The sequence below is a fragment of the Callorhinchus milii genome, unplaced genomic scaffold, assembly GCF_018977255.1.
Source record: "Callorhinchus milii isolate IMCB2004 unplaced genomic scaffold, IMCB_Cmil_1.0 Scaffold6, whole genome shotgun sequence".
In the NCBI taxonomy this organism is placed as follows: Eukaryota; Metazoa; Chordata; class Chondrichthyes; order Chimaeriformes; family Callorhinchidae; genus Callorhinchus; species Callorhinchus milii.
In genome coordinates this window covers 10789893-10801958 of record NW_024704747.1, presented here as the reverse complement: position 1 = coordinate 10801958, position 12066 = coordinate 10789893, and the positions used below count along the sequence as shown (strand labels likewise).

Genomic DNA, 12066 nt, shown 5'->3' with positions numbered 1-12066 from the left:
GGCTCCTGTCAGCACCTCCACACTTCAGGCGCCAACAGCATCACCATCCATGGTTGCACACTCCACCTTAATAAGCCAGTTTGGAACCTTGGGGTCTTGTTTGATCCTCAACTATCCTTTCTATCACACATCTGTGCCATGTCCCGCTCTGCCTTCCCCCACCTCCGCAACATTTGTCTGGCTCCACCACTGTCTCAAACCGCAGGCTGTCAGAATGCTCATACACCCTTTCATTACATCGAGGCTTAACTATGCAAACTCCTTGCTTGCCAGCCTCCCCAACTGCTCCCTCTATAGTCTGCAGATCATCCAAAACTCTGCAGCCCTCTGGTATATACATACAAATTATGTAACTATTTGGGGAGGACAAGTTTTCAGGGCTTTGGGGAGAGATCGGGGGAGTGGGATTTATTTGGGCAAAGGCCCCAATCTTTTCAAAGAGTCAGTACAGACACGATGGGCCAAACGGCCTCCTTCTGTGCTGATTCTATGATTCTAAATTATTGTAATATATTGTTCAAACAGAAGCAATAAACATTTACCAAACAGTTTCCCCTCAAAATATATATAATTTCTACATCAATTGTAAGTTCAAATTTTTAAATGAAGCTATTGAGACACCATTGTAGATTGCAATAATGTATAATGTTTATTTGATGTAGTTTAACTAGTGTTGTACACAATCAGATATTACCAATTTAGACATTAGATACCAATATACCTTTACCACCTGTATTGTGGAATTAGAGATCACACTGCACTGGAATTTTAATTTCTTCTCCATTACCCATCCACAACAAATTACATTTGTATAGCGCCTTTTGACATCGGGAGGACATTCCAAAGCAATCAGGTTGCAATCAGGAGGGGTGGAGGACAGGGAGGGTAGGGTAGGAGAGTGACCGAAGGCACAGTCAAAGAGAAAGGCCTTGCGATGGGTCTTGAAGGAGGCAACAGAGGGGATGAGGCAAAGGGACCGTGGGATGCAGTTCTAAAGGGTGGGGACAGATGAACACAAAAAATTCAATAAATACAAAAAAAACTCATTCAACCTGACACTCGTGGAAGTAATGCCTTTCGGCTACAGATCACTGGAAGAGTTTAGATTTTCAGCAACCTCACAGATATCTCACTGATACCACACCATACCGACCGAGGGTGGGAGGGGGGGGGCTCCGGAGACCGAGGGTGGAGGGGCCCCGGAGACCGAGGGTGGAGGGGGAGACCGAGGGTGGAGGGCCCCGGAGACCGAGGGTGGAGGGGCCCCGGAGACCGAGGGTGGAGGGGCCCCGGAGACCGAGGGTGGAGGGGCCCCGGAGACCGAGGGTGGAGGGGCCCGGCAGACCGAGGGTGGAGGGGCCCGGCAGACCGAGGGTGGAGGGGCCCGGCAGACCGAGGGTGGAGGGGCCCCGGCAGACCGAGGGTGGAGGGGCCCCGGCAGACCGAGGGGGGGGGCCCGGCAGACCGAGGGGGGAGGGGCCCCGGCAGACCGAGGGGGAGGGGCCCCGGCAGACCGAGGGTGGAGGGGCGGAGGGGGGGGGCCCGGCAGACCGAGGGGGAGGGGCCCCGGCAGACCGAGGGTGGAGGGGCCCCGGCAGACCGAGGGGGAGGGGCCCGGCAGACCGAGGGTGGAGGGGCCCCGGCAGACCGAGGGTGGAGGGGCCCCGGCAGACCGAGGGTGGAGGGGCCCCGGCAGACCGAGGGTGGAGGGGCCCCGGCAGACCGAGGGTGGAGGGGCCCCGGCAGACCGAGGGTGGAGGGGCCCCGGCAGACCGAGGGTGGAGGGGCCCCGGCAGACCGAGGGTGGAGGGGCCCCGGCAGACCGAGGGTGGAGGGGCCCCGGCAGACCGAGGGTGGAGGGGCCCCGGCAGACCGAGGGTGGAGGGGCCCCGGCAGACCGAGGGTGGAGGGGCCCCGGCAGACCGAGGGTGGAGGGGCCCCGGCAGACCGAGGGTGGAGGGGCCCCGGCAGACCGAGGGTGGAGGGGCCCCGGCAGACCGAGGGTGGAGGGGCCCCGGCAGACCGAGGGTGGAGGGGCCCCGGCAGACCGAGGGTGGAGGGGCCCCGGCAGACCGAGGGTGGAGGGGCCCCGGCAGACCGAGGGTGGAGGGGCCCCGGCAGACCGAGGGTGGAGGGCCCCGGCAGACCGAGGGTGGAGGGGCCCCGGCAGACCGAGGGTGGAGGGGCCCCGGCAGACCGAGGGTGGAGGGGCCCCGGCAGACCGAGGGTGGAGGGGCCCCGGCAGACCGAGGGTGGAGGGGCCCCGGCAGACCGAGGGTGGAGGGGCCCCGGCAGACCGAGGGTGGAGGGGGCACGGGGTGGAGGGGCCCCGGCAGACCGAGGGTGGAGGGGCCCCGGCAGACCGAGGGTGGAGGGGCCCCGGCAGACCGAGGGTGGAGGGGCCCCGGCAGACCGAGGGTGGAGGGGCCCCGGCAGACCGAGGGTGGAGGGGCCCCGGCAGACCGAGGGTGGAGGGGCCCCGGCAGACCGAGGGTGGAGGGGCCCCGGCAGACCGAGGGGAGGGGCCCCGGCAGACCGAGGGTGGAGGGGCCCGGCAGACCGAGGGTGGAGGGGCCCCGGCAGACCGAGGGTGGAGGGGCCCCGGCAGACCGAGGGTGGAGGGGCCCCGGCAGACCGAGGGTGGAGGGGCCCCGGCAGACCGAGGGTGGAGGGGCCCCGGCAGACCGAGGGTGGAGGGGCCCCGGCAGACCGAGGGTGGAGGGGCCCCGGCAGACCGAGGGTGGAGGGGCCCCGGCAGACCGAGGGTGGAGGGGCCCCGGCAGACCGAGGGTGGAGGGGCCCCGGCAGACCGAGGGTGGAGGGGCCCCGGCAGACCGAGGGTGGAGGGGCCCCGGCAGACCGAGGGTGGAGGGGCCCCGGCAGACCGAGGGTGGAGGGGCCCCGGCAGACCGAGGGTGGAGGGCCCCGGCAGACCGAGGGTGGAGGGGCGGGTGGGGGGGCCCCGGCAGACCGAGGGTGGAGGGGCCCCGGCAGACCGAGGGTGGAGGGGCCCCGGCAGACCGAGGGTGGAGGGGCCCCGGCAGACCGAGGGTGGAGGGGCCCCGGCAGACCGAGGGTGGAGGGGCCCCGGCAGACCGAGGGTGGAGGGGCCCCGGCAGACCGAGGGTGGAGGGGCCCCGGCAGACCGAGGGTGGAGGGGCCCCGGCAGACCGAGGGTGGAGGGGCCCCGGCAGACCGAGGGTGGAGGGGCCCCGGCAGACCGAGGGTGGAGGGGCCCCGGCAGACCGAGGGTGGAGGGGCCCCGGCAGACCGAGGGTGGAGGGGCCCCGGCAGACCGAGGGTGGAGGGGCCCCGGCAGACCGAGGGTGGAGGGGCCCCGGCAGACCGAGGGTGGAGGGCCCCGGCAGACCGAGGGTGGAGGGGCCCGGCAGACCGAGGGTGGAGGGGCGGAGGGGCGCAGACCGAGGGTGGAGGGGCCCGCAGACCGAGGGTGGGGGGCCCCGCAGACCGAGGGTGGAGGGGCCCCGCAGACCGAGGGTGGAGGGGCCCCGCAGACCGAGGGTGGAGGGGCCCCGCAGACCGAGGGTGGAGGGGCCCCGCAGACCGAGGGTGGAGGGGCCCCGCAGACCGAGGGTGGAGGGGCCCCGCAGACCGAGGGTGGAGGGGCCCCGCAGACCGAGGGTGGAGGGGCCCCGCAGACCGAGGGTGGAGGGGCCCCGCAGACCGAGGGTGGAGGGGCCCCGCAGACCGAGGGTGGAGGGGCCCCGCAGACCGAGGGTGGAGGGGCCCCGCAGACCGAGGGTGGAGGGGCCCCGCAGACCGAGGGTGGAGGGGCCCCGCAGACCGAGGGTGGAGGGGCCCCGCAGACCGAGGGTGGAGGGGCCCCGCAGACCGAGGGTGGAGGGGCCCGCAGACCGAGGGTGGAGGGGCCCCGCAGACCGAGGGTGGAGGGGCCCCGCAGACCGAGGGTGGAGGGGCCCCGCAGACCGAGGGTGGAGGGGCCCGCAGACCGAGGGTGGGGGGGGGGGGGGGGGCCCGCAGACCGAGGGTGGAGGGGCCCCGCAGACCGAGGGTGGAGGGGCCCCGCAGACCGAGGGTGGAGGGAGGGCCCCGGAGACCGAGGGTGGAGGGAGGGCCCCGGAGACCGAGGGTGGAGGGAGGGCCCCGGAGACCGAGGGTGGAGGGAGGGCCCCGGAGACCGAGGGTGGAGGGAGGGCCCCGGAGACCGAGGGTGGAGGGAGGGCCCCGGAGACCGAGGGTGGAGGGAGGGCCCCGGAGACCGAGGGTGGAGGGAGGGCCCCGGAGACCGAGGGTGGAGGGAGGGCCCCGGAGACCGAGGGTGGAGGGAGGGCCCCGGAGACCGAGGGTGGAGGGAGGGCCCCGGAGACCGAGGGTGGAGGGAGGGCCCCGGAGACCGAGGGTGGAGGGAGGGCCCCGGAGACCGAGGGTGGAGGGAGGGCCCCGGAGACCGAGGGTGGAGGGAGGGCCCCGGAGACCGAGGGTGGAGGGAGGGCCCCGGAGACCGAGGGTGGAGGGAGGGCCCCGGAGACCGAGGGTGGAGGGAGGGCCCCGGAGACCGAGGGTGGAGGGAGGGCCCCGGAGACCGAGGGTGGAGGGGGGGGGCCCCGGAGACCGAGGGTGGAGGGGGGGGGCCCCGGAGACCGAGGGTGGAGGGGGGGGGCCCCGGAGACCGAGGGTGGAGGGGGGGGGCCCCGGAGACCGAGGTTGGAGGGGTGGGGCCCCGGAGACCGAGGGTGGAGGGGGGCGAGGGTGGAATACAGTATCTGTGGATGTATACAAATACATCGTAGAGGATGAATTAATCGACCAAAACAAGACGGTTGAACAGAGGGTGAACTATTTTGTAAGATTCCTTTCTACATACATTATTAAATGGACTTGAAGGCAGCACAAACAAAGACAAACACGGATGTCTGCAGAGTGGACTATGCCACTTTTCCAACAGGAAAAAGTGAAACGACCCTATTAGTTTGAATAGTACACCTTTAAAATAAACTCTAGACTGCAGTCAAACAAACTCCGACTGAAACAATTCCTGGAAAGTGTAACTGAACAACACTGTGTTTTAAGTTAGAAAAACTTTTGATTTATTTGGCTACAGAAAGCTTTCTAACCAGAATTATTCCAGAATGAATGTGTAGTTTGCTTTTGTTTATTTCAGTTCCAGTAAATTCCACCATTTCTTATGACATTGCAGCATATATGTCTAAGAGCCCAGTAATCTAATTGGGAGTCGAGGAAAAGAGAGATTAGCAGTACTTTCAATTGGTTACCTCTTTCATTTCCTTTGTTAGTGCAAATCACCAACAGAATTCAGTCTGCCCTTTATGTTTCTAATATTTACTGACCATAGAACCAAGACAGCCCAGGACAAAGGCATTTATGAAATCTTCTGTGTCTGAGAAGGCTACTTCTTGTCCTCCTTGAACTCACTGTCGCTTTTGTTATGGTCAACCACTACATCTTTCTTTACCATCTCTTCTTCCTAGTACACCTGAGTAGCTCTACACTTACCACATTTCACTCCTACCTGTCCCATATCTTTACTTTAATAGCTTCTCCCCTTGCCACTGCCTCGCTGTTCCACATAGCTCTATCCTTACCTCATCTCTCCTTTTCCTCATCTGAATGCTCTGCCTTGGTGATGTTATCTGCATGCATCAGTCCACTTCCATATGTACGCAAATGACATCCAACTATCTCTCAGCCTCTACAGACTGCCTGTCAGACATAAGGTTCTGGATGAACATCATCTTTCTCCAACTAACCATCAACAAAACTGAAGCTATTCTTCCCTGGGCCAGCACTTTCCTCACCTTAAGGCACTGACTGATTCAACCTTCCCGGTTGCTCACTCCAACTCACAAAAGCTGATGTGAAACCTCAACATTTTATTTGACCCTCAACACTCCTTGAAATCTTTAGTCTGTTTTTCTCCATCACCTGCCTCCACATCCTCCAATCCAGCTGAAACCCTCATCTATACCTTTGTCACCTCCACACTCGACTTTTCGAACCCTGTTCTCTTGCCTCCCCAATTTAACCCTCCACAAGCTCCACATCATCCAGCACTGCAGAAATGCAGCCCATATTCTCTCACACGCTAAGCTCCACAAACCCATCACCCTCAACTAGCTCCAACCTTTAAGATCCTTTTCCTTACCTTCAAATACATACAATACCAACAAATTACATTTCATGTCAGGAGGACATCCCAAGGCACTGGACAAGTCAGGGATCCCTACTCAAGCTGGTGGTTGGGATCATGAGGGGTGGAGGGCAAGGAGGGTAGGGGTAGGAGGGTGACCAAAGGCATGGTCGAAGATGAGGGTCTTGAGACAGGTCTTGAAGGAGGCAATGGAGGGGGCGAGGTGGAAGGGATTGTGGGATGGAATTCCAGAGGTTGGGGGCAAAGTGGCTGAAGGCTTGCCCTACAATGGTGGGGCGGGCAAGGCGGAGGGAGCGGACAGGTTGGTAGGCAGTTAGAAGGTCACAGTGGTGGGGGGGGGGGGGGGAGCAAGACCGTGAAGGGCTTTGAAGGTGAGGACCAGAATGTTGAACTGTATCCTGAGTGATAGAAAGCTAGTGCAGCGGGCGAGCATAGGGGTGATAGGGTCGTGGAGCCTAGTGCAGGAGAGGACACGAGCTACAGAGTTCTGGATGATCTGCAGGATGTGGAGGGTGGAGTGGGGAGGCCGGCAAGCAGGGAGTTTGCATAGTGGAGTCTGGATACACAGTCTTTCTCCACCCTACACCATGATCTCCTGTGACCCGACTCCATGGCCACTCTTTACCCTTTGCCAACTCTGGCCTGCTTCATGCCCCAACCCACTTTGCCCTGCAATCAGCAGATCAGCTTCCAGCTACTTTGCTCCTGTACAATCTTCTGAAATCTCTCCACCTCAACCCCTCCCTCTCTGCTTTCAAAAACTGCCCGAAGACCACTCTCTTTGGCCACTTTCCTTCCACCCGATCTCTATAAAATTGGAGGCGTTCTCCTTACGTGTAGGCTCTATATAAATACAAATTGTTGTTGAAGACAGTAAGGTTTACAACTACAACAGTAATGTCCAGCCGTGTTCTCGGACCTGGCTGTAATGCAGAGCCCAGCAGAACTGCGGGTTAGATCGTGCAGTTAATGCACACATAGGACCTACCTATACTGCCATCCCTTCCCTCTGGCCGGGAGTCTGTGGACGGGTGGCTCCGCTTTCCCCTCAGGTTCAAGCACTTTCATGGAGGCTGGAATTGAAACCGTTGAGTCCCCTCCTTGCATTATCGAGCCTCCCGTCAGTCAGTCAGTCAGTCAGGGCAGCTCGGCTTGTCCTCCTCCCGCCCGTTGCCGGAGGCTGAGCGGGAGTCAGTCAGGGGCAGGACAGCGTGAGTGAGAGCGCGGAGCGGGGCTGTGCTCCCTGTGCCCCTGTGCTCCAGGGCCGCGGTTACTGTCCCCGCTCCGGAGTCGCTTCCTTCAGCACAACACACAACTACAGCGCTACCTCTTCCCGCATCGCGGCGTCGCGCACGTCTGACGGTCAGCGGTAATGATTTAACAAAAACAAATGACGACGACGATGATGATAAACCTTCAGCTTTAATGAAGCCGCCACTTAACCGCGAGACTCCAAAACGTTGGCAGTGAGAGCGACCCCCGCACAAGCCGAGGCCGCGCAGGGTCATGGCTCCCAGACTAGCGTTTCCGGGTCAAGCGCCGCTGCCACCGGGCGCCATCCTTGTGAGGGGCACAGCCAATCCCCTTCCCGGCACTATGGCCAGACAGGTTGCGCGGGTTTACTCCCGATTGCGGCGTCTTCTTGTTGCGTGAAAGAGCAGCTTTGGGCTGGTGCCTAATTGTAACATTTTTAAAATTTAAACCTGGGAGTCCTATTTGACAAACTGCCAACAATTTCTGGAATGCAACCTGAAAGGGCGGTGGAAGCCGATTCGATAACAACTTTTAAGAGAGAAGTAGATAATTATTTGGGATGGCTATGGGGTGAGAGCGGGGGAGTGGGATTGAATTGGATAGCTCTTTTCAAACAGCCGGCACAGACATGATGTGCTGAATGGCCTCCCTCTCTTCTGTACAATTCTATGGTTCTATGAATTTATCACAGCAAATGGGTTCTCCTCCTTCTCCCATCCTCGGGGTACCTCAAGGTTGCATCCTTGGCCCCCTTCTTTTCGTCACTTACGCACTCACTCTTGGCGATGTCATCCGCAGACATGGAGTCAACTTCCACATGTAGGCGGATGTCACCCAAATCTACTTCCCCTCTTCCAGCTGTGTCGCCAGGCTGCTGATATCCTGTCAACTTGCCTGAGGGACATCAGGGCCTGGATGAGCACAAATTTCCTGCAAGTGAATGTCATCAAGATGGAGGCCATACTCTTTGGCTCCCGTCAACATCTTCTTTCCTGCGGGTCCAAACTCCTCAACTTCCCTGGGCTCTCCTTCAGACTCAAGGCGAGCGAGGGTGGGAGTGATGTGGTCCCGAAGCCCGGTGCGGAACAGTACACGAGCTGCAGAGTTCTGAATGACCTGCAGCTTGTGGAGGGAGGTGCCGGGAAGGCTGGCGAGGAGAGAGTTCCCATAGTCCAGCGTTGCGGTGATAAAGGTGTGGACCAGAGTTTCAGCAGCGGGAGAGGTGAGGTAGTGCCGTAGTCTGGTGATGTTTCGGAGGTGATGGAAGGCGGTGGCGCGGATATGAGGAAGAAAGGATAGCTTCAGGGTCGAACAGAACACTGAGGTTCCTGATGGCTTTGAGAGGTGGAGAGTGCAGCCTTGGATGCTGATGCTGTCAGCGCCTGAGGTGCGGAGGTGCTGATGTGAGCCAATCAGGAGGGCCTCAGTTTTGCACACGTTGAGCTGAAGAAAATTGTCTCTCGTCCAGGACTCGGCCGTGGCCATGGAGTTGAGGGTAGAGGAGGAAAGGTAGAGTTGGGTGTCATCGGCATACATGTGGAAGTTAACCCCATGTCTGCGGATGATGTCACCAAGGGGGAGCATGTAGAGGGTGAAGAGGAGGGGACCGAGGACGGAGCCCTGAGGGACACCACACGAGACAGTGCGGGGGCTGGAGGAAAAGCCGTTTGTGGAAACAAAATGAAGACGGTGGGAGAGGTACGACCTAAACCAATCAAGGACAGGGCCTTGAAGGTTGAGGTGGGAGGACAAGCGGTGAAGGAGGATAGAGTGGTCGACCGTATCGAATGCGGCCGATAGGTCGAGGAGGACGTGGAGGCAGAGGGAGCCCTGGTCGCAGATGGTCAAGATGTCATTGGTGACCTTGACCAGGGCGGTTTCTGTGCTATGGGCAGCACAGAAACCCGACTGAAGGGGTTTGAATAATGAATGGGTGGAGAGGAAAGAGCGCAGCTGGGAGGCAACAACTCTTTCAAGGACCTTGGACAGGAAGGGGAGGTTGGAGATGCGCCGGTAGCTTGATAGCTGCAACGCATCAAGGGAGGGTTTTTTCAAAGTGGGAGTGATGGTGGCAGTTTTTAGGGGAATGGGAACAGAGCCAGAGGAGAGGGACAGGTTGATGATGTCTCTACCTCTGGCTCGGGGTCAGACTCCACCACTGGTAAGCACTCCGGGACACTACGCAGCGTGAAGGGTGCTAAATAAATGTAAGTTGTTGTTGCAAAAACTTTTTTAAAAAAAAGACCTTTTCTTACATAGTTTCAAAAGCAGTAAACCTAAATTGGCCACTCCTCTACCCATAGGATGCCACCTTTAATATTGTGCTACTTTTGGGCTAGTACTTGGTTGACTTTGGGCTACAAACATATTTTAATTTCTGGCAACCCTGGAAGCAAGGCGAACCTAGACAACGCGGCTACACTTACCCTTCATATCCCACATCCACTGTCTTGCACCGCAGACCACCAAAAGCCTCATACACGCATTCATAACATTGAGACTTGACTACGCAAACTCCCTGCTTGTCAGCCTCCCCAGCTCCTCCCTCCATAGGCTGCAGATCTTCCAGAACTCTGTGGTCTCTCCCACACCAGGTTCCGCGACCCTATCACCCCCATCTACGCCCGACTCCACTGGCTTCCCATCACTCAGAGGATACAGTTGAAGATCCTGGTCCTCACTTTCTAAGCTCTTCATGGCCTTGCTCCCAGCTACCTCTGCGACCTCCTAACCCCCTACCAACCAGCCCGCTCCGTCCGCTCAGTAGGCTCTGGCCTGCTTTACGTTCCCTGCCTCACCAGCCCCACCATTGGTGGGCGGGCTTTCAGCTACTCTGCCTTCACCCTCTGGAACTCCATCCCACAGTCCCTCTGCCTCGGCCCCTTCCTTGTCTCCTTCAAGACCTGTCTCAAGACCCTCCTCTTTGACCGTGCCTTTGGTCACCCTCCTACCTCCCCCTGCCCTCCACCCTCCCCGATCCCAACCCCCAGCTCGGGTCCGAAACACTGATTGTCCATTGCTTTGGGACATTCTCCTGATGTGAAAGGCGCAATATAAATGTAATTTTGTTGCTATTGTCTCCCCAACTCCACTGTACACAAAACTGAATTAATCCAAAACTCCACCGCCCGGATATTCACCCGTACAAAACTCCGTAACCCCATCAAACCAGTCCTTACCAGACTCCACTGGCTCCTAATTACCGAACGGATCACATCGTTTTCAAATTTGTTCATGCCCTCCTCACACCTCCCTACCTATCCGACCTGCTTACCTCCCACTCGGCTGGCTCCGGACTACTCTTTGTCCCTCATCCCCTCTGCTCCACTATTGGTGGCCGTGCCTTCAGCTATTACACCCCGAAACTCTAGAATTATCTCCTCAAATCCCTCTGCCTTGCCCCCTTCCTCCCCACGTTCAAATCTACCAAAATACCTTCCTTTTTGATCCTTACAGTCACCTACTCCCTCCCTGTCCCCCTGGCTCAGTGACAGATTCTGCCACTATCAAGTGCTCCAGGAAGCTACCGAGTGTCAAGGGCACTATATAAATGCAAGTTGTTGTATTATTATGTATTAAACTTGTTGAATAACTAAGAATAATAAATATGGCTTCTGTCAAATAGATACCAGAACAATGTAGACAGAATCATTAAAATGTCATCATGCCAGAGCTACTTCCTCATAAAAACTTATCTCTGCTTCAGAATATTTTTTCATCTTTTTTGCCTTTTTTTTGTGATATAATTTTTAAACCAAGATGTTGTAGGATACTCCATCGAATGACAGAAAATTAACTCAGGGTACTGTGTTTTTTTTACACATTAATCATGAGAATGATCTTTAAGAAACTACAATTCACATATTTACATCCAAACATTTTGAATCAAATCTGCAAATTGTGAGTTCCTAATATGCTAATTGATCTTTCCCTTGGGGTCCATGGGTCACAGTTACACCTCTAAATCAGTGACTGCATGTTTTATTAGTCATATCTGAATATCTTTTATAAAATGCAAAATAAGTGGGAATCAAAAGCTTTAATCATATCAAAACTAAAGAAAGAGATGACACAAGAAAGCAATGCAAGCAATCAAAATTGAAATAAATAATGGGAAAAGCAACAGAATATAATCTAATACGCTCAATGGCCGAACCTCAGATACTACGCCCCAACATCTTCCCTCCCCGTATTTGTCTTTAATTCTCGCCGTAAAACCCTCCTCTTCAATCATGTCGATGGCTATGTCTCTCCCTTCCGTGTTCCACATCCAACCGCGTGTGTGTAAAGTGTTCCAGGTTCCACATGAAAGGCACTAATATAAATGCAAGTTTTTGTAATTGATTTTCCTCCCTCCTCGTCAGATGGCTCGACAGCCTCATAATGGGCACATTTCTTTGGATCCACGATATCTTGTTTTTGTGCTTTTTAAACGATGGTATATTTCTGTCAGTTTATTTTCTAACTTGAACAAAATCAGTTCCAAATGCTAATGATATGGCGCTGCGGTCTGGGTGCCTTACTGTCGCTTCCACACCTTCACTGAACCAGGAAGTTACAGCTTTTGTGCACTGAAATCCACGGACTGTTGTTTAATATTATAATGTTTCCTTTCAATCCACAATTAAAAATAAAACACCGAAACATTGTAAGTTGCACGA

At 57.3% G+C, this 12066-nt stretch overlaps 1 protein-coding gene across 4 annotated transcripts in view; it reads right to left on the bottom strand.

Annotated features, from left to right (window-relative positions):
* The window catches only part of osbpl11 (oxysterol binding protein-like 11), a 49065-nt gene extending 37484 nt beyond the window's left edge, over nt 1-11581 (bottom strand). For 3 of the 4 annotated variants that reach the window (XM_007909112.1, XM_007909114.1, XM_007909113.1), the window contains exon 1: nt 7140-7635. In XM_007909112.1, coding sequence (XP_007907303.1) covers nt 7140-7258 — 119 coding nt within the window. In that variant the 5' untranslated portion in view covers nt 7259-7635. Of the gene's footprint in view, nt 1-7139; nt 7636-11561 lie in introns of those variants that run through there. The other variant, XM_042336130.1, reaches the window with a different exon arrangement.
* Between the last annotated feature and the right edge of the window lie 485 nt (nt 11582-12066).